At 49.6% G+C, this 22795-nt stretch overlaps 1 protein-coding gene across 8 annotated transcripts in view; it reads right to left on the minus strand.

Moving 5' to 3' along the window:
* The window catches only part of CLEC16A (C-type lectin domain containing 16A), a 201455-nt gene extending 179953 nt beyond the window's left edge, over positions 1-21502 (minus strand). For all 8 annotated transcript variants that reach the window (XR_006777240.2, XR_006777241.2, XM_045784362.2 and 5 more), the window contains exons 1-4: positions 21248-21502; positions 9527-9655; positions 5763-5896; positions 158-306 (exon numbers count right to left, since the gene is read on the minus strand). Coding sequence is in view for 6 of the 8 variants with exons in the window: in XM_045784362.2 (XP_045640318.2) it covers positions 158-306; positions 5763-5896; positions 9527-9655; positions 21248-21327 (492 nt within the window). In the remaining 2 variants the exon portion in view is untranslated. The remainder of the gene's footprint in view (positions 1-157; positions 307-5762; positions 5897-9526; positions 9656-21247) is intronic.
* Positions 21503-22795: the final 1293 nt, after the last annotated feature.

A 22795-nucleotide genomic window follows, 5' to 3' on the forward strand; every position in this document is an offset into this window, starting at 1 on the left:
TGTTTTTAAAGCAGGTCAAAATCTAACAGTGTCACTAAGATCAAGTAACGGTGAGCACACAAGCGCTTTGTCAACAGACACGAGGCCACCTGGCCCGAAGGTCCTGCTCTGACCGGCTAGCTTCCCGCCCCAACGTACCCCTCTGGCATGCACTTACCTCATTGTAAAAGAAGTGGACGGTGTGGTTGTTGAGTTTTAACGAAAGTGTTTTCAGGAACGATATATAATATGCCATAATCTCCTCATCGGAAAAGTCAAACTTATGGACAATGATAGAATTTACATAGTTATTAGAGAGCAAATAATCTAGAGGGAGGAAAAAAAACACAAAGCAAAATAGGTTAATTCGTGCTGGAGGCAAGCCAAGCAGACAAAGTCAGGTAACAGAGGACTCTGAATGTGCTCGAACCCATCAAGCTTCTGGGTCGCTGGGGCGTAACAGGCCAACAGGGAGCAGCTTCACCTTAGCCAGCACAGAAATCAGGTACCCACTATGCACAGCCTCAAGAAAGTTCAAGAGCCATGAGAGAGAAAGGCCTGGGCTACCCTTTCTTCCTACACCAAATAGAAAAAACACCTGAACACTTTTTTCCTTGCTGGCGAAGTTCAACATAGAGCTGGGGTGGGGCAGATGTGCTGGTGTGTGGGCATTTTCACAAACCACCCACAGATGGGGGGGGAGCACTGGATTTTATTAAAAGCTGTTCCATGTTGCCATCAAGAGTCACATTGCCATCCCCAAAGGCTGCAAAGGGCTACGTGGTTTTTCTCCTCCCATATGGCAGCGTGATTTCCTAAAAGCTGCTTTATGCCTAACCCCCACTACGTGCCCAGCACCAGGCTGAGCGCTTTACACCATCACCACAACGATCCGATCCGGCCCAGCAGGTTCGTTCTCCCCATTTTGCAGAGAAATAAAAAAAAATTCAGAGAGGTTGATTGACTTTCCAGAGGTCACAGAGACCATTAGTCCCAGAGACAGAACTGGAAGTCAGGTCCTAGGTCAAAACCTGTGTCAGTGTCATGCACTAATGGGGATGAATAATGAATGGGTGGTGAGGGCCTGACGCGCTAGGGATAACTGCAGAATGGCCACCCCCCTCCACACCCCCAGCCCCTGCACACGTGCAGGCCCGGCACCGGGGGAGCCTCAGACTGTGCAAGGGAAGCTGGAAAACATCTGAATGCTGCATGCCCTGACTCTGCCATGCCGGCCATGGGACCAACTGGTTCTTCATGACGGACTGGCGGGCTGCAGCCTATGGGCCTGCAGTCCGCGACCCTGGCCTGGGGTCCTTTCCAGGCAAGTCCTGGAATCCTCACCAGCCACCCTGCAAAGCGGGTGCTGCCACCCCTACTGTGTGTCCTGTAGGCTGCCAGTCTGAGAGCTCTACACCATCCTACCGCCCCCCCCACACACACCAGTGGTTAAAGGCAGAACAGGACCAACACCCACACCTGCAGGCATTCACGGTCAGGCAGTAAAGCTCAGTCGTTTGGAGCCTGGCTGCTCAAAGTCTGATCCTCAGACCTGCAGCCCAGCATCACCTGGAGCTGGTCAGACACGAGGAATCTTGGGCTCCGGCTCCGCCTACCGACTCTGGGGTGGACCTGATACGCTCCACATGTTAAGGAGCCCTGCCTGTATTTCAGAGGCCTTGCATTCGAAGGGGACTTAGATACACACTGCCCCTGCCATCTCCTAGCTGGGTGACCCTGGGAGAGCCGCTTACCCTCCCCACTCTCCAGTTTCCATGTCTAAAAACAGGAATACCAGTACCTTCCTCAGGGGTCTGCTGTGAGGATAAAGCAGATGAAGCACTAAGGAGAGTGAGGGGCACAAAGCAAGCACACAGCAATGGCAGCTGCCACCATTTCTCTTAGTGCTGTTATGCGGAGACCCCTAATCTCCACCACTGAGCCTCCAGCCACCAGGACTGAATACAGTTGCTCTTAGGGGGAACAGAAAAGAGACCGTTATTTGGTGCCAAAGAGGGACCCAATCTAAACCAGTCAAAGTACAACTAGAAAGGCTGACATCACCAAACGCACCCCAAAGAGCCATCCAGGAGCACGGGGCGGCGAGAAGGGCCATGGCAGGGCCCGCTGCTGGGTCCTGCTCAGAAGCCAGCTCTCCAGGAAAGCCACTGCCTTCAGAAAAGCATACTGGGTATTCTTGGCTTTACAGACAGGCCCTGAAGTCTGTAGTCGTAGCACGGTTTTTCAGTACCTCCTGATTCTAACAATTTCTGAGGGAAATCTTGGGGCTCCAAGAGAGGAGGCAGTGGGTCTGGGGTGGGGGTCTTAAGAAGCTTAATTGACTTAAGTGTTTAAAAATGATATTACACATATCATAACTCTAAAGTGTACAGCTTGATATGTGTGGAAATGTACATATAGGTGAAACTTAAATCCATGTACCTATACACTTACATATGTGTGTGTACACACACACACACACACACACACGGATACATACATCTACACACCACAAATCTTGAGTGTCCAGCTTGATGAATTTTTGCAAATATATACACCACGTAAGGACCATCCAGATCAAAGAGAACATATTTCTATCTCCACAGAAGGCTCCTTGACACCTGCCCAGTCAATCCCCTCTCCCAACAAGAAGCCCTGGTTTGACTCGGATCACACAGACTTGTGTTGCCTGTTCTAGAGCTTCATATCCAGGGACCACACAACATGCACGCTTCTCGAGTCTGGCCTCTGGCACCAGTCACCACATCCGAGAGGCGTCCGCGCTGCCGCACGCAGTGGCAGTAATTCACTCCTTTCCTCCATTTTGCTATGTAATGTTCTATTCTTTGCACAGGCCACAACCTACCCGCCTAGAATCTTCACTGGTAACAAGCAACCCAGGTGATGCTGAGGCCTAGAGCCCTTCTTCCTCATTCTGTCCTGGCTGTGGCTGGGGATGAATGAGCTGGCAGGAGAACGGACTACAGAGATGTCACAGGGAGCCCCACTGTGACTGGTTGGCGGCTTCCGGGCCACAGAGGCACAGACGCCGATGCTGGCAGCTTCAGACAGACAACCACGAGACTTTTAGCTGCACTCTTGAGCTGGAAAAGCCACATGCTCCCATCATTCCCCAGCGGGGACTTTTCCAGGGCCTCCACAGGATGACTCTGTGGGTGGTGGGGGCCACCGTGGGGCCAGCTGAGGTGCCTCTATTATACGGCTGGGATTTTTCTACTACCCCCTCACTGGGTGGCCAACTTTCTGTGGTATCCTTTTCTCAACCCAGGAGTCGCTAAGTAATCTCAGTCTCTCGGGCCCTCTGTGACTTAGGTCACTGGAACCGGACAGGCAACAGGTGCGTATGTGAAATGGCTGCTGGTAATAGTGAAAACCCGGAAACCACCTCGATGGCTATAGGCAGGTTGAAAAACTCAGGGCTCAGCGAGATGCAGCTCCGGAGCCAAATTAGGTGGGGGGCATGTGAACGGGCTGCACGAAGATCTAAGATACAGCAGGAAGTTGGAAAAACAGAAAACAAATGGCAAAACGGTATGTGTCCGCTGAACTGTGAAGGAGAGGCTCTGCGGAACTTTTGCTTTCTATACTCTCGTGCCGGTTGATTGGGTTGTTGTTGTTGTTTTACAACGAAGACTTTTCTTCCTACGATTGGAAAATGAAAATAAAAGCCAAAGTCATGTGTCCTCCTCACCCCCACCAATCGAAGTGCTGTAAAAGCAGTGATGTCTACTGCTTCTGCAGGGCTTACAAAAGCGCTCCGGTGGGTTCGCCCTAAAGACAGTGGCGTCTGCCTGCTTTTCTTACAGCGCAGCACCCTTTCCAGTCCTAATCTGAGAAAAGCCACGTGACCCAGAAACTCCAGTATTTTCTACCACCCCAACTACCGTGGCTAGCTGGGCTGAGGCAGCATTACCCGAGAACAGACATTTGGGGGAATGCTGGATTTAACGATAAAAGCAGCTCAAGTGGCCGCCTCCATCTGCCAGACCCCAGGCTCCGTTCTGCACATCCACTGTCACACTTAATCCTCAGACCACTCTATTCCCCAGATATGAGCATCATCTCCCCTTCACAGAAGCAGAAACCGCAGCTGGGAGCGGAGAGTCCACCCCCGGAGCACACCCAAGGCCACTGTGGCAGAGCCGGGCCTGGGACCTGGTGGGTCAGAGTCCAGGGCCTACACCCCTGAGCTGGGTCTTCCCCGCTCGGAGTTTTCAGAAACCGCACACAATTCATATCCAGGGTAACAAAAGCTGTTAACACGGGAAACCACTTAGGGAGAGTGAGTCAACTCACATTCGTGGGGAAGTGCAAGCAGAGACTCCTGGGATGGCAGCACCACCTAGTGGCCGCTTCCCAGAGCCACCGTGCACAGCCCTTCCCCGCCTCTCCCGCTTCCTCCTGAGCGGGAATGCCGCCATCTCTACCTCCTTTCACCCACCAGAAACTTTTTCTAAACCCGTCTTGGGGACCTAGAGCCTGCCTTTGATACAGGCATTCAGTGACTTGTCTTCTCTTCCCGGCTCCTGGGGGGCAGGGCCTGGGGCCTGCAGTAGTCGTCTTAGAGTAATAAAGCGAGAGGTCAAGCACAAAGGAAGAGGAGCTAAACCTGGTTTCTTGCCCTGGGCGCTGCTGACATTTTGGGCTAGATAATCCTTTACTGTGGGGGGCTCTCCTGTGCGTTGTTCGATGCTTAGCAGCACCCCTGGGCTCTACCCATCAGATGCCAACAGCACCCCCACACCCCCACCCATTACCACAACCGAGAATGTCCACAGGCACTGACAAATGGCCTCCAGGGGCACAATCACCCCTAGCTGTGGACCCTGAACTAATTTGGCTGCGCTGAAGCCGCTTCTGGATCCGGGCCTTGCTAGAGCTGTCACCATGGGCCATTGACTGGAACTCCCTGGGCACTAAGTGAGGGACAGACAGCACCTGCCTCGCAGGGCGGTTGTTTCAGATGAAGAGCTGGGGCTTAGTGAGGGCAGAGAAGCAGCTCCGAGCCGCACCCGGGCTCGTCAGGCAGTGGGGCTGAGGCAGGCAGGTCAGCTGCCAAAGCGCACGCCCTTGCATGCTTCTGGGCCATTCTTCTTCACCCAGCTGCTTCTAGTGCTTCTTCCACTGGCTGATGATTCAGCGACCTCAACCAGTTATAAAAAAAAAAAATGTGAACAGCCCAGAATCACTGAGCAGAAGGGAACCCTCTCAGCCCTTCACGGCATGGTACCAGGCAGGGATAAACATGGTGTTAGGGACCAAACTGCATGCTACCACCATTCACACAGGGAAGCCCTAACCCCCACTGTGACTGTACTTACAGACAGTGGCTGCAAGGAGGTAATTAAGGTTAAACAAGGTCCTAGGGTGGGGCTCTGATCAAAGAAGACTGGTGTCCTTCTAAGAGGAAAAGACCCCAGAACTCTCTCTCCACGTGCGCACACACACACACACACACACACACACACAAAGAAAGGCCACACCAGAAACAAGAAGATAGTCATCTACAAACCAGGAAGAAGGGAAGGTCTCACCAGAAACTACCCCTGAAGGCACCTTGGTCTTGGACTTCGCACAACCAGAACTGTGAGACAGAAAGCTTCTATCTCAGCCCCCAGTCTGGGGCATTTTCTTAGAGCAGCCCAAGCACACGAAGACATACACAGTAAGCACAGACATGCAAAACGCAACACGAAAACCACGCCGAGCGACACGCGCCAAAGCGCAGCAGCGACGAGGCAAGGGTCAGGGACTGTCCTTACAAAGCGAGGTCTCGTGACTGATATTCTCAAAGAGGATGTTCAAGGTCTGCAGCAGCTGAACGCACACGTAGCGGCCTGACTTCTGCCGCAGGATGTTCAAGAAGAAAACGAACATGTTCTTCTCCAGGAAGAAGCTGGGGAGAGAAAGGGAAAGCATCAGCGGTTGGCTTCTACACGTGGAAATACCAATCATCCGCGGGCCACGTGCGCCGCACTCAGGCGTAGACCGCCCTGACTCCCAAAGGCATCTGCAGAGCAGCCCGATGACCCCGCCTGCAAGGCCCCGGCTTCCCCGCCGACGCCGTCCTTCACGGCAAAGGGCGGCCGCTCGCGCTCTCTCCCCAGAATGTGAGCACAGTGCTGATCCTGGGAAGCAGAACGGGGAAGATCTTTACACACTAAATGATTACACAGTGATCTACCTATGCTGAGAAACCCGCCAGCCAGCTCTTCCCATCCAATACTCTCTACCCTTAGTTTTCTTTACTAGGCCTCTTTCCTTTGCTTTCCTATCTTGGCATGTTAAACAGCACCACCTGGAATTTCCTACAAAGGGGCAAGATAACGCTAGCAAAAGTTTCCAAATCTTGGGGGAAAGAACTGGAAGGGATTGAAGGGGCTCATAGAAAAGAGGCAGCTACCCAGCCCCCAGGTCAGCTTCTGCCTTTCTTTTTCTAGACAGGACATCTGTGTACATGCAGCATGGAGACACAGACTTTTGGGGGTACACACTGGCTCTTTTAGTCTTGCAATGGAGATAGAACCCCCTGATGCCTTTCTTGAAAGGCAGAAAATGGTGTTTTCTAGTTATGTGTTCTCTGTATGCAAGCTAAAACCAGGTAACCACTCGTGTGGGTGACTCAGAACAGGTCCCTGCAGTCACGAGTGTCTGTCACTTGATTCTGGGGGTCTCTCTCCCCTCAGCTGTCAGTTCCACAGTGGCAGGATCACTGGCTCTTGTTCAGTGCTATGTAACTTCTGTTTGAATTCATGAAAAGGTAAACGAATCAGCAAACCAAAAAAACATGAATTCAAACCTTTTCCAATTCTGATTCTGGGAGCCTGTCTGCCTACAAATGCCCTGCAGGTTGATCCCCAGAATATCTCTCTCATTTGACCTCTTTTGTCTTCCTTTGCTTCGGGTTGAAGAAATTAGTGACTCCCAAGCATCCCCCAAGAAGCTCACTGCAGCACCATGACCAACTTGGGAACCTGTTAGAATGTTTGTACCTAGATCAGGCTCAGGGACAGATTCTGCATGTCTAGCGTGAAATCCAGGAGCCTGGATTTTTAAAACTCCCTAGGAGAGGCAGGCCTTCCTTGGAAAAATGGCTAATTCTAGATGTGGGGCAGGGAAAATACAAGATGAGCCCCCAGCATCTTAGAGTACAGGAAAGTAAGGAAGTGCTCAAAAAAACCAGGATGGGGTGTGTCGAATGGACACGGGCCCAAACCTGAAAGAGCCCCCAGTACCCAAAGCTGGAACTGGAGCAACACAATAAATAATACAGTATTGGATCCAAAGTCTGCTTTAATCCAATAACACAGTATTGCATTTTAATTTAATATTAATGACACAACACTTAATAACACCGTACTAGATCCACAGTGTACTTTAACCAAAGTATAAAATAAACATCCACAGCCCATATTGATATAAGTAAACCGGGAGAAGAGACAAGTCTTCCATGCAGAAAAATTTCAAATAATATATGTAGATACTAACCCCCCTTCCAGAAGGCGGAGCTAAGTTCTCATGCCCCCAGGTGGGCTAAATTGAGTGACTCTTTCAAAGATCAGGGTAGGGAAAGGCGAAAAGAATAGGTTTACAGGAGAAAAACCTGGCCGACACCACCTTAACCAAGCCACCAGATTAACCTCACCAGAGAGCAGGTGGAGATCCTGACTGCTGACACTGTGGGATGAGAAGCGCCACGCACCTGTGTGGTGTTCTTCCCCATAAACCCCGGCTAATCATGAGAAAGGCATCACCCCCCAGACGGGGGTAAGGGCCCTTCTACAGGACCCTTGGCCGGTGCTCCTCCAAACCATCAAGGTCAGGAAAACAAGACTGAAAATCTGTCGCAGCTCGGAGGAGGCCGGGTAGACGTGGCCACTAAATGGACTGTGTGAGCCTGGACCGTGCCGCTAGAGCAGCAAGCGGGGCTTCCGGAAAAACTGGCGAACTCCAGTTCAAGTCGGGAGTGTACTTAATGCTAACATACCAGGGTTAGCTTCTGTTTCCCCAAACGCACCCCAGTCAGATAAGACATTGACAGCGGGGGAGACAGGGTGAGGGGTGTTTGGGAACTTTCTGTACCATCTTTGTGACTTTTCTATAAATCTAAAATTATTCTAAAATGAATGGATTAAAAACAAGTTCTCCTGGGGACCCTATTGGGGAGCCATTTAGGAAGCACTGGGCCTCTCAGGGCTCAGCGGTTTTTCTGAGACAAAAGATGGGCTCAGAAAGTCCACTCTAGTCAAAGGGGACACAGTTTCTAACCTTTAATCCAGAGGTCATTCACATTTCCAAAACAGACACCAACCAACCTATTACCCATGATCCTCAAAAGAAGCCAGCCCCGTTTGCAGACAACACCTCCCTCTTTATTCACGTTTTTCTTTGGGGAAAAGGCCAGTGTCACAGGTTTGCATTTTCCACGAATAGCTTTATCTTGGATAACCCTACTGATGAAAACAGAGAGCTGTCTGGAAAATCAGAATATCTAGTAAGACGCCAGGCTGGAAACGGAACACCTTTATTTGTTTTAAATGGGTTTTTTAAGTGGCCTCAATACTTACAGTTGAGATTATTTTATATAAGAATAAAATCTGTATTTGGTGGTTGTCATAACCCAGATCCCTCTGCACTCAGACAGAGACAGGTCTACTGGGGAAGCTGTCCACAGCTTCTAGCCTTTTTGCTTTTTAACTGTCCAATAATACGGACATCTTTATGAATTACCGTGTGCTAATGATTCTTGAGTGCCTACTCTGTACCAGGCACTGGGCAGGAACTTTCTCTCTAAAGATGTGGAGGGGCACCTGGATGGCTCAGTCGGTTGAGCATCCAACTTTTGATTTCAGCTCAGGTCATGATCTCAGGGTTGTGAGACCAAGCCCTGCGTTGGGGCTCTGCACTGGGCATAGAGCCTGCTTAAGATTCTCTCTCTGCCCCTGCCCCCCTTTTTAAAAAAATGAGGAAACTGAGGCTGGCTTACAACTGCTCATCGAGGAAGTACACGAATGAGGAGAAGCTCCTTCGCTGCTACCAGCTGTGCGACCCTGAGCATACATGGCGATGCTCATGACAGGAGGGCCTCCACCCGGGAGCAGTTGGGAGACTTAGATTATCTCACCGAGAGCTCAGCACTGGGCCTGCCCAGCAGTAAACACAATAAATATGAGCTCTTCAGGTCTCTCCAGGGCAAGGTCCTTTCAGTTCACACAGAAGCTAACTTCCCAGGACATTTTCACCTTCCACTGGGGGAGACTGTCGGACACTACTTGGAAAATTATCCATCACATTTTCAGATTTTTCGAGAGACACTCATTTCCCTGACGTTCCCACTGCCAGCCTACGTTTCTCCAGTGTTTCAAGGACACTTTATATAGAGATACAGATACAGATCTGCTCAAGACCCAAATGGGTGTCAAATCCTGACGTCATCAGGAATGACTCATGGCATACATTTCAAAGGAAGGAGAAAAATATTCAAAGGAAGGAGAGTCAAAAAACAAAAAACACTGGAAACCCTTACTCAAATACAGAGCTGTCATTTTGATCTCCCCAGATCAGGATCTCAGTGATGGAACGGATGGTCTCCACGAGCAGGTTCCGGTTCTGTTCTGTGACTGTGGTGTTTTTGGTCAAGACGTGGTACAGATACCTGACAGAAAGGAAAGAAAATTAAGGATTACCAACTGAAATATATGCCAGGCTCAATGACCACTACTGACATTCTAGGGATAATTTGGCTGTGCTTTTTCGGATGTGGTTAGCCCAACTCCCATTCAGAGAAGAAGCAACTCGCCACTCAAGAAAAATGGTAGACAATGCTGTGAAGTGTTAACCAGAAACACGCCAACCCAAACAGATGTAAGAGAATCATCAAGCTCTTGAAGATGGCCATCCTCAAACTCTGGTGTGCAAGAGAATCATCTGGAGAGCCAGATAAAGTGGGGCTACTGGAGCCCATCTGGAGACTCAGAACCAGCAAGACTCGCGGGCCTTTTCACGCCCCCAGGTGATCCTGATGCTGGTGGAGCAAGTGGAGACACGTGGCCCAGGCCAAGCGTCTTGCATAAAACCCTCAGCCAGGCTGATGCAAAGCTTCGGAGAGATGAATACCAGGTTAGCGAGGGGAGGTCATAAAGCTAGTCGCTGGGACAAAAATCGCGTACAATCAAGACGATCCTTGGGGGAGAGAGGGGTGCCTAGGTAGTTCAGTCGGTTAAGCGTCCAACTCTTGATTTCAGCTCAGGTCATGATCTCAGGGGTGTGGGATCGAGCCCTGTGCCGAGCTCCATGCAGAGTCTGACACTCTCCTGCTGCTCCTTCCCCACTTGCACTCGCGCTCGCTCTCTCTCGCTCTCTCTTAAATCTTTAACAAAAAAAAAAAAAAAACATGGGCACGTAGGTGGCATAGTCGGTTAAGCGTCTGACTCTTAGTTTCAGCTCAGGTCATGATCTCAGGATTCTGGGATCAAGCCCTGTGCCTGGCTCTATGCTCAGCATGGTGTCTGCTTCAAGACTCTCTCTCCCTCTGCCCCTCCCCTCTGCGTGGGGGCTCGCTCGCGCACTCTCTAAGAAAATTAAAAACCACCTTTGGAATGCCTATGAGAACTCACAGCTCAAACGAAGTGGGTAGCTTGCAGTTCAAGGCACTGACCTCATTTGCTGGGTCTCCACTGTTGGGTGGGTCTGGGAGGCTATGGCACTGTGCTTCACCCACCCAAATATTCCTGGAAGGCCTCTGCTGCTCCAGCCCTGTGCCTGCCGCTGGGGTAGAGGCAGGTAGACCAAGTCCTAACCTCAGGCCTCTACCAGGGGTCAGGGCAACCGGAAGAATCACTGAGGCCAGTCCTAGGCGGTATGGGGACTAGCGCCCAGCCAGATGCCCTGGGAGTGCCACCTGCACAGCTTTAAGAGGGTTATTGCAAATGGCAAGACTTCACTCTTTTCTATGGCTGCATCATATTCCATCGTGTATGTGTACATCTTCTTTATCCGTTCATCTAGCGATGGGTATCTGGGCTCTTTTCCATAATTTGGCTGCTGTTGATAATGCTGCTATAAACATCGGGGTGCATGTATCCCTTCCAACAGGACTTGAAGATGCTGACATCCCTGCTTCCTGGCTCCCAACGGCGCTCCCTCCCCTTCCTCAGGGCTGTCCCTTCCATTTTTTTTTTTTTTAATTTTGTTTTTAAGTAATCTCTACACCCATGGTGGAGCTTGAACTCACCACCCTGAGCTCGAGAATCTCACGCTCTACCAACTGCGCCACGCAGGCGCCCCCTCTCCCTTCGAGTTAGTATTTTTGTATCTGATGTGGATGTAGCTAGAAAGCATAACACTAAGAACTTAAGACAGAAAAACAAATAGCACACAACTTCCATGTGGAATTTAAGAAACAAAACAAACATGGGGAAAAGCGAGGCAAACCAAGAAACACTCTTAACTATAGAGAACATACTGCTGGTTACCAGAAGGGAGGAGGGGGGGATGGGTGAAACAGGTGATGGGGATTAAGGAGTGCACTTGTGGTGAATGCGATCATTACATTCTACACCTGAAACTAATTACACTGCTAACTACCTGGAATTTAAATAAAAACTTGAAAAATTTAAAATAAAAAGATAGCATCTCCAAGGGCCACAGACTGACTTCAACTGTCATGGTTTGGGAAGAAAAGGGGGCGACCAAGCGGGACTGACTCAAAAAGAGTCACCTTCTGACTTCTTTTATGGCTACCTTCAGTTTGGAGGTGGGGCTGGTGAGAGCAAGGCAGGGGAATAGACAGGATCCTACCATCGAGAATCTCTAAAAACGGGTAGGGTATAAAGAGGTAGAACCTTGCAGATGAAACAGTAAGGCCTAATCTGCTTCAGGGGGGTGGGTTTTACTTAATATTGCTGCTGTTTGTTATATTTTAAAGACCGTATAGTGAGTCACTTAATCATTTAATCAAAGATTGCATGCAACTTTTAACACACAGTAATAGAACAGCTCTCCAAATACAGAAATCTCCACCACCTGTGCCCAAATCTACCAGCAGGGCTGCACGTGGGCGTGGAGGCCAGCGTCTCCCTCTGCGAAGGGGGCTCCACAGCACTGAAGCACCCCGGATGAACTGCAGGAGGACCCACTCGTGAATCTCTGCCTCCACCTCCCCTCCTGTGCATTTTCCCCAAGAAGCTCAGAGGAGTTTTTCCAATTGTGCTTCGAGGGCCCTCTGTGTCCGAATCCCCTTTCAGTTGCAGATTCTAGCTCCCCACCCCAGACGCACCCACCGCACCCACCAAAGCTGCCTCCTGGGCGCAGGGCCCCAAGTTTGCATTCTGAACCAGCTCCCACTAAGCTGTCCACATCGCTGCATCACTCACCCCATGGCCATCAGTGACCCACGGTATGCCCCCTAGGCATCGCTGGGACAGGCATCGCTGGCAGCCCAGGGGAAGGGCAGATCCTCCCCACTCCAGCGTTTCCTTCTGCGGAGATGATGGCATCCACAGCATCCCACTAACACACTCCTGGCCCCGTGGGAGAGGCAGTGGCTTTTATGGCTCTGAAGAGCCCCAGGAGGGATGGGAGGGTTTAAAATCTTTAGCACCAGCCCTGACTTCTAACTCCTGGCATCTCCTGGTGAAGCCTTCTGTGTTGGGAAGCAGAGCTGGTGTGCTTAATTAAGAAAGTGCAGTTGAATGAAGAGGCACCAGCCACCCACACGGGGGCAGTAGGGAGCTCCTTAGCATGGGCGCTCCCACCCTGAGGAAGTGAAACCCACTGGGTCGTTTTGATTGGAGGTGTAGTTTCAGTACACCCATGCAAAGAAGTAGAGTCACAAGATTTACTCCTTGCAGATCCCAGAAGCTGGGGGCCAGGGGTTGTGTGATGAGCCAGAGGATGGGCAGTTCTCCAGCCCTGGTCAGGGGAGCAAGAGACAGACAGTAGGGTAGCAAGCACCTGCTACTGCGACGTTTCTGTTTTACTTTGAAATTCTGACTTAGCATACATCTGGAACTGATTTTTCTGTGTATGGTGTAAGATACTGGCCAAAATTCATTTTTTCCATGTGGAAATCGAGTTGACTCAGCATCATTTACTGAAAAGGTCTTGAGTTCTCCAATGCGCTCTGTCACCTCTGTCATTTATCAGATGACTGCACATGTGGGAACTTTCTGAACGCTCTAGTTCCACTGATCTACTCATTTACCTTTGTGTTGATACCACGCTGATTACTGCAACTTTATGATAAATCCTGCTATGTGATCGTGGAAGTCCTCCAACTTTTCTCCCTCTGTTTTTTTTTTTTTTCATTATTATATTGGCTATTCTTGGCTCTTTACATTTCCACATAAATTTTAAAATCACCTTCTCAACTTCCACAAAAATACTTGCTAAGATTTCCCTTAAGATTGCCCTAAATCTCTAGCTAAATATAGAGGGAACTGACATCTTTACAATAAGGTAACATCATGACATTTACATTTCTTTCAGTGTGGTCTGGATCCGGCCTGGCACATCTTTTGTTAGATTTATTTGTAGGTAACAGATGTTTTTTGATGCTCTTGTAAATGGTAGCATCTGCAATAATCATTTTCTAAATGTTTGCTGTTGGTAGATACAAATACCCACTACATCTCAACTTCGAAAATTCTATGATGATTGTACCTGCACCTTGCTCATCTTTTCACACCCACTGTGCCCTATTACCCATCTTAGGTAATGTTTTAGAAATGGGACCCTCAATCCATATTTGCTTAAATGTACTGGGTGGGGGGAAGCTGAATGGATTAAGGTTTAATAGTTCGATGCCACATCTAATTCCAGAGCTTTGGGAGATCAAGTAATTCAACTACCCAGAGATATCAATACAGCTTAACAACTTTCTGATATTGAGCATAACACTCATTTTAGGAAGGTTGACTACTTCAACAAAAGAGAAATGTCAATTACGCCACCCCCTGAGATGAACACTGCTGGAATGTGATGTATTTCTTTGGGTCTTTTCCTTTGCTGTGGATACTCACAGTAGTTGAGCTCATACTGTAGAGCCGTTTCCCTGCCCATCTTTCCCACCCCTTCTTGGGGTGATAAAAGCATTTTTGTTACAACTGTTCGCAAGCCTCTGTAATGGCTACATAGTTCACTGCTGACAGGACAAGCACAGCAGTTACTCCTCTGCAGGACATTAGGATTCCTCATTGTTCAGATGATCAACAATGTTACCGGGGCTATCTCTGTGTGCAATGCTGTGTCCCTATTTCAGATAAGTTTCCAAGGTCAGAAGGACAGTTTTCTCTTACAATGATCACTGGTACAATGAAAACATTTTCTCTCAAACTCTGTGTGTGCACATTTTTATCATCATCATCAAAAACAGTTGCAGCTCGGCCCTCCTTTTGCAAGGCGCTCTTCTGAGCGCTTTAGATGTATTCACTCATTAAACCTTTAAAATAAGCCGGCTTGATGCTCTAGGGATCTGAGGTTCTGGGAGGCTAGGACCCGCCCAGAGTCCCGACGCAGGGGACGAAAGCAGTCTGACTCCAGACCCCTTGCATATAACCATGACAGGATAGAAAATGCAAACAATGAAGAAAGCACTATTATTAACCAAGCATTTACATGAAGTTATAAATGAATGCCTAGCATGCAAGGAAACGAAGCAGAAAAACAACAAACCAAAAAGGCATGGAAAATACATATCGGAACTTCGTCCTTATAACGGATCCTTACTCTATTTCTTTGGAAAACAGCCAGCATCATATCTCCAGCACAAGCTCTGTAGAACGTAGAATCCCAATATCAGACCCGTGCACGCACGGTACTCTACCTTGAGTGATAAGCTGGAGTCTGAAATACCTGGATAGAAAACCATAGCCTGTTGCCAGTGTACAACCAACACACCAGAGGCTCCTCGCCAAGGACAACGGACTGTAAACGAATTCTGCCTCCACAGACGCTGCTCTCAAGAGTCCCGTATTTCACAGGTTCAACCATTACAGTCAATAATCATTATGTCCACTTAGACACACTAAGTTCATACAAGTTTTATGATCTGTATCATAATGTGCCTCTTAGGATGTTCCTACTGGAAGATCCTGAAACTTACCCTGAAACTTACCCGTAAGCTAAAGTGTGAGGAAGGATAAGGGGAGTGGCAGAAGCTTAAGGAGACTAGAAATCCACTCACCCCAAAGCACACATCCCAAAATAACAATGTCTGGGGGACAGAGGAACTCGGAGCCTTTGTTCAGGCTGAGCGTCCGCTCCGTGCCTTGGGAAACCACACGTGGTCAGTGCCCGGCCCTCCAGCCAGCAAAACAAGGAGACGCTCCACATGGGGTGCAGTGAGACCAGAGGATTGGGGAAAGGTGTGATAGGCGGTGCTTCTCCCGATGAATCACCCCAGAAAGATGTCAAACTGGGCCAGCCAGTGAGACTGGGTCTGACATTTGGGATGCTGACAACCACACAGGGGTGTAGGCAGGGCTTGCAGCCCTATACACAAAGTCACAGCTCCAGCACAGACACTGGGACCAAACTGGCCAGAGCAGGCCTTTGTTAAGAAAAGTCTGGCCAGAAGTTGCCTCTTCCGTTCATCCTGTGACAAATACTCACTGATCACTCGTTGTGTGCCAGGCCCTGTGCCAGCATCTGACAACTCCCAGGTGAACAAGCCACCCAGGTCTCTCTTTATGAAGCTTATGCTCAAGTTGGGAGAGACAAGACCATTTCTGATAGCAAAAGGACAAGTCTGAGGAACCCTGGCCAGCTTCCTGGGGCTCTAACTCCCGGCTGGGATAAAGCTTGAAAAGCCCAGAGCATCTAACAGCTGGTCTAACTCTGGCGATGGGAAGACTGTACGTGACTATGTGGTAACTGAGTGGGACCGTGGGAACAAGAACAAGTGACATGAGAGATGACAGTAGAGCTTCCGGCTGGCTGAAGTCACCAGGGCAATTTTTATGGAAGAATTGGTATTTCAGTGATAAAGTGGGCATTGGATGGGCAGGAAGAGGAACAGAGCTCAAGTGGAGAGAGCAAAGATGCAGAGAGGCGGGTGTATGAGGTGTGTGTCAGCGAGACAGGAGGTCCATCAGGGCGAAGTGGCACGAGAAACACCCCTGGATTAGGGGAGGCGGCCACCCTCACTCCCCAGAAGATGGCAGCAGTCCAACTGGATGCCCACCTCCTGCCAGGCCTTCCCCCAACCTACCCTCCAAATTTCGGCTGGACCAAGACACTCTAGTTTAAAAAAACAAAAAAAAAAAAAAAAAAAAGAAAGAAAAAGAAAACAAAAAACAAAAACAAAACAAACAAAAAAAAACTTCAACAGCTTCCCACTGTTCTCAGCGTGATGTCCAAAGTCCTTAACATGTTTTAAGAAGAGGTCTCTGTGACCTCTCCTGCCTCATCGATCTGCTCTGGGGTCCTACACTTCCCCGTCCCCCCATATGCACCCCCTTGCTGAATGACCTCGGCCTCTCTCTCTCCTCTAGGTCTCTCAATCGCTGTTTCCTCTGCCTACAGCAGACCCCTTTCCACCCTCCCCCCTAGAGTCTGGCACACTCCCATCTTTTAGACCTCCCTTTAAATGGCTGTCTGTCTACCAAGGATGCTCCTGACTCCCTAGCCTGCATTGGAGGACCCTCACCAGTGCTCCAAAACTAGACGGATGGCAACAGAGTCTAGAACACTCTGAAGGCCTGGAAGAACTTGGACTTGACATAATGGGTGCCTCCGGCTCATTATAAGTGATTTGATGAATATGATATCCTCAAAAAAAAAAAAATCAGTCTGGCGATACTGTACCCTTAAAAATAATCAGTGCTTGGGGCGCCTGGGTGGCTCAGTCGTTAAGTGTCTGCTTTCGGCTCAGGGTGTGATCCCGGCGTTCTGGGATCGAGCCCCACATCCAGCTCTTCTGCTGGGAGCCTGCTTCTTCCTCTCCCAGTCCCCCTGCTTGTGTTCCCTCTCTAGCTAGCTGTCTCTCTCTCTGTCAAATAAATAAAATCTTTTAAAAAAAATAATCAGTGCTATCCTAGACAAAAGTTGACTAAACCGGGGGGCGCCTGGGTGGCACAGCGGTTAAGCGTCTGCCTTCGGCTCAGGGCGTGATCCTGGCGTTATGGGATCGAGCCCCACATCAGGCTCCTCCGCTATGAGCCTGCTTCTTCCTCTCCCACTCCCCCTGCTTGTGTTCCCTCTCTCGCTGGCTGTCTCTATCTCTGTCGAATAAATTAAAAAAATCTTTAAAAAAAAAAAATTTGACTAAACCGGGAACAGGTGAGCATCTGCCTGCTAGATACACATTGCCCTTCTCTTTGGGTACTAACCCCGGATTTTCCCAGGGGGGAACCACCCCTTTCTCTCATTCGCTCTCCACTAGCTTGGAGGGAGCTGATGCCGCCCCGGTTCTAGGCAAGGGCCAATTAGAGCACCCCATGCCCATGGCCGCAGTGACTAGCTCAGGCTTGAGCATGAGATCCCAGGTTGGTCCAACTAAACTCACTTCTGGACAATATTTAGAAAAGAAGCTCCCTTTTTCCCCATGGATTGCTAGACTGATAAGATGTAAGCCTGGAGCCTTCTGAGAAAGACACCAACACAGAAGAAAGTGGAGACAAGAACGGAAAAGAGACAGATGCTGACAGCTTTGTCTGAACACCTGGACTTGGCCATGACTTAGCTAGGACAGACTGCTCAGTGACAGGAACCAATCAATTCTGTTTGGGGCATAAGGTAATTCCAGCTGGGTTTCAGTCATTTGCAACCAAGAATTATGACCCCCCCCCCAACAAAGGTCAGAATTAAGGCAACAGCACAACACAACACCAACATAGTTTTACCAGTCTGTGGACTCACAGTTCTGCTAAAGGTGATCTTTCAGAAACAATCACACAACTCCATCAGTAAAGGTTCCGTTTGCTGGTGGGCATTTGTTAGTCCGTATCACGGCCTTGCCACTAGTCTGGGCAATAAACCACCCGTGCCGTGTAGCCAATAACCTCTTCCTATCTCAGTCTGCCTCGACTGAATCTCTAACTCGATTCAGTACACAAAGACCACAGGTGCACAGTTTCCTATTTTGCAAAAGTACAACCCTAACAGAAAGGTTCCTTTCCAGTTTGAAAGCTGAGAATGTTATAAAGAATAATGTTGGTTCAAAAGCAATTCTAGCTCTCTACTATCTTCTCGATTTTTCTTTAAATCTCAAACTGTTCTTAAAAATAAACTTTTTAAAATGGGGAGGGTTCCTAGGTGCTTTGCATGTCCAAAAAAACCTTTTTTTTTTTTAATTCTAAATTCTTTTATTTATCTTCTTTCCTCTCCACCCACAGTGCCCTTGGTCAAGCCAAGAAGTCTACTAGGGTGACCAGGACTTTCCCAGTTTTAGCACTGAAAGTCCCATGTCTGGGGAAATCCCTCAGTCCCAGGCACACTGGGACGGTTGGTCACCCTTCGTGTCAGATGAAACCCAAGCCCCATTCTACCTCCAGCCTTATTTCCTACAAGCACCAGCCCCACCTCGATATTCCACAAACCCAGGGTTTCCCTCCCACATCCTGCAGCCCCACATCATGGCTCCTGCTTGTCTTTCAAGAGTCTGCTCTGGTGTTGCCTCCCCCCGGAAGGCTTCCAAGGGTTCCTACAGAACCCTGAACCTACAGAGATCCCAGCACTTGTCAAGCTGTACAGTCACTGGCATTATGGCTCTCTCCCCCACCAGCCTGCGAACTCCCTCAGGGAATGAGCTGTTCTGTACCTAAGTCCCAAGATGTTTACTATCAGAGCCAAATGAAGAACATCACAAGCACTGGGGTGAGCACTAGCTGTTCAGGACACTCTTCTCCAAGTCATTCTGGGATCTTCTAAGCCGCACAGCAGTATGCAAATTTCCAGGCTCCTCAGACTGTAATATGGATTAAGCTGATCTGCCTGACCCAGGACAGGCAGCTCGGGTTTCCAAAAGCACCCAATGGCCTTTTAACCTAAACAAGGAACCTGGGCAGTTCCCAGATACTTCAACAGAATCTGAGAACCTTTACCATTCCCTGGCTGGCTGGAGGGTGAAGATGCCCCCTCCAGCAGAGACTCAACCAAGCTGAAAGTCCTCCCAAACTGACTTAGGCCGTTTCATTCAGAAAGACAGTGCTATCATAGACTGTGGGTACGAGCACTGAAGTCAGATCCTGGCTTTGACCGTTTCAGTTGGTGTCACCTTGTGGCAAGTGACTTAACCTCTTTGAACCTTAGTTTCCACTTCTATAAAATGGAAAACAATAACAGTTCCTATAACTCACAGACTTGTGAGGACTAAAGGAAACAACACACAGGAAGTCCTGCGTAAGTACCTGGCGCCAAAAAACAATGCATTCAATAGTTATTAAAGTACTCTACAAGGGCTGGAAGCAGGCAGTTAGGTGAAAGCCTGCAGGTGCCTGGATACTGGCGAGAGGCCCAACCTCCTTCAGTTAAACCATCCTCCCCTTCTCAGCCACATCCACCCACTCCCTAAATTCCTGAAATCCCTCTGCCTCTCCCTTTCCAGTCCAGCTGCCCTCCCATTTAAGATTCCTGGCTTCCCTACACACCCCCACCCTGTTCTGTGCTTCTCTTCTCCATGTGTCCTCTCTCATCACTCCCCTAAAATCATTCCTTACTACATACTGATCCCTCCTGCCTCCCCACTCTGTGAGACCCACAAAAATTTATGAAATGCCTGTTCCATGCTAGAAAAGACACAGCTGAGAAGCAAAGCACCCTGACCCCTGGCCAAATGAGAAGCCCCATCTAATTTCCCTCCCACCAATCCTTTCCCTGGGCCCCTGTCTTTCTTCTACAGCTCCCTGCCTCTCCCCTCCATCCTTCTTCCTTCCCATTAGTAATTTTCCGACCTCCCTCTGGAAACCAGTCTGTTTCTTACCACCAAAGGACTTCCTACTCCCTACCCAACTGCCCCCCCCACACACACACACTAGATTTTCCTCCCTGAAGTCATTCCCTCCAAAAAGTCTCTATTTTCCAACGCCTCCCCCCCACCAAAAAAAAATCCTGGGTTTGTCTGCATGCTCTGCCCCTGTCCCCAATTCACTCTTTTTTCCACTCTTTCAGTAGCCACTGAGCTCCTACTGTGTGCCAGGCACTAGTGCTAGATGCTGGAAATACAGCTGTGAGCAGAACAAGGGGTCTTTGCTCTCCTGGAAGTACCAGTTTAGGAGCAGACAGAAAAGGAATGAAAACAAACAGGGTAAATGAAGGTAGTGGAGATATACATTGAATGAAATCAAGAGAAAGATCAGACGGAAAGGAATTGAAGTGGGGAAGCACTTTAGGTAGGGTGGTCTGGGAAGGCCTTACCTAGCTGATAAACACAGCTACGAACATTAGCCACCTACTGTGTAAGAGACACTGGATCGATCTCTTTCCATGCACAACATTATTAAATCCTTGCACAGTGTATACCATCCCTATTTGCAGATGGGAAACCAGAGGCTCAAGGAGGTGAAGTAATTTGTCCAAGGTCACACAGCCATTAAGCGGTAGAATCGGGATTTGAATGCAGGTCTGACTGCAAGGCCATTTTGTGGACTCCTGCTTCCCAGGACCACAATGGCCACCTGTCCTCCCCCAGAGCTCTACTTCTGATAGTCCCCTCTTCAGACTCCCCCCCAAAAAAAAATTTTAAACGACTGCCCTTTCTTGAACACTTGTACATGCTTCCAGTTTTACGTGCATTCCCTTACCCAACCCTCCAAACAATCAAAGGGAGTAGGTGCTGTCACTATATCCACTTTACAACTGAGGAAACGGAGGCCTAAGTTCACACACTTAGAGTGGAATCCCAATCTGTCTGGCTCCCAGGTCCAGATCTCTGAGCCCTAAGCTGTCCAGCCTAAGAAGTACCACCCCCGGAAGCTTGGTGCCCACCGCTGCCCCCGGCAACAACGAAGTGTGCGCATCCGTAAACTGAAATCTCTCCCCTTACTTTACAAATGGGGATACTGAGACTCCGAGAAGCTAAGCCACTTGCCCAAGGTCACACAGCGAGGAGCGACGGTGTCAGGGTTCAATCCCAGGCGCCTTGACTCCGGAGCCCTCACTCTTAACTGTGGTACTGCCTCTCCCGGGCGTCTCTCTCCGCCCTCCACCTCGCTCTCACACCTTGCAGCGCCCCCCGGCCCGGGGCTATGCGCCCCCATCCCCACGTCCAGCCCCGCGGCCTGCCCCCCTCAGTCCCCAATACACTCACTTGAGGTGGTCCAAGGAGTGGATGTTGCGGGAAGACTTGCCATGGCCCCCGCCCACCCAGCTCCGCGAGCGGCCAAACATGTCGGCGGCCCCGACCCGTTGCCCGCCTCACGGTCTCATGCCCGAGCGGCCGAACGGCCGGGCGCCCGCAGTGGCAGCACAAGCGGAGGAGGCAGCGGCGGAGGTGGCAGAGGGACCGCCAACCACCTTCCTCCCCGGCGCACAGCTCCGCACTGACATTCAGCCGGAACCGGCCGTTCGACCGCCGCGCTTTACGGCCGCCGCCGCGAGAAACGCTGGGAAATGCAGTTCGCCCGCGAGGCCCCCGCCGACAGGACTCTGCGGACGAACTACAGAGCCCGGCGTGCATCGCGCAACTGCGGGCCTGCGGCCTCGGAGAAGAGGAGGAGCGAGAGAAGAAGGAGGAGAGCCCGCAGTATCGGACGGTGGGCGGGAACGGGAAACCTGTGCGCGCAGCCCTGAGGAGGGAATCGGTGAAGATGGGTGCTTAAAAGTAACCGCAATGTTTACAATCTTTAGCTTATATGATAAGAATAAGAACAGCTATTGCATGGCGTATAATATGTGCCACCGTCCTGAGCACCTTACATATACTGCTATTTAAGGCTAACAACCAACCTATGCGGAGGGTACGATCATCCCCAGGCTACCCACGGGGGAAAATCACAGAGCGGTTGTCCTACCCAAGGTCATGCAGCTAGGAAGTGTGTGGTTCAAACCCTGGCACCCTCATTTTATGCCCCAGTAAGCTAATCTGTGTCAAATCGGTAATGGTCTGGACTGTCCTTACAGCTTTTTTTTTCTTTTTCCACTTCAACTTAAAAAATAGATTTTGAAACGCCTTCAGGTAACAGTGTACCAAAACTGAACGTCCGGCGCTTTCAGAGGATTTCTCTAGTCTTCACCCAAAATCCAAGCAATTCCCAAAACTATGACATTAAGAAGAAGAAAAGGAGAAAAGAAACACCCAACTCCCCACATGAGCCTATTAGATATATTTAAATTTCCATCCTGGAGTAGGATTGAGACGCTCCTTGGAGGCAAGACTGCCCTGTTCACCATTCATTCATTCCTTTCTACCCCGCACAGTTATCTAAGGCCTACTGTGTCCCATTAACTCTGCTCAGAGTCGGTCTAAGGGCCCATGTTTTCCCTGCTGCCTAGCACAAAGTTTGGCACATCACTGGTGCTCAACAAATACTGGCAGAGTGAATGAGTGACGGAATGAAGGTTTGCTTCACCTTCAGCAGTTGGAGAATTAACGGTTTCCTCTGTAATTCGTCTAAAGGGGCAAGGAGACAGTAATGGAGAAAAAAGGGCAGGTCTGATCTCCAAGCACACAGAGCCCTAGCATCTTCCTGGGCCCTCCCTTTTCTCTGGCCCTAGATTTCCTCATCTGTAAGAAGAGGTAGCACACTACCCAGACACGTCTAGCTGCAATTAAGCAATGTCTGAAAAGCACCCAGCTCAGTGTGACCTGAGACTTAAAGGTCTGTTCAGTCAGCAGAGCATGCGACGTTTGCTGTTG

The sequence above is a fragment of the Ursus americanus genome, chromosome 2 (assembly GCF_024610735.1).
Source record: "Ursus americanus isolate L20-20 chromosome 2, mUrsAme1.1.p, whole genome shotgun sequence".
Lineage (NCBI taxonomy): Eukaryota > Metazoa > Chordata > Mammalia > Carnivora > Ursidae > Ursus > Ursus americanus.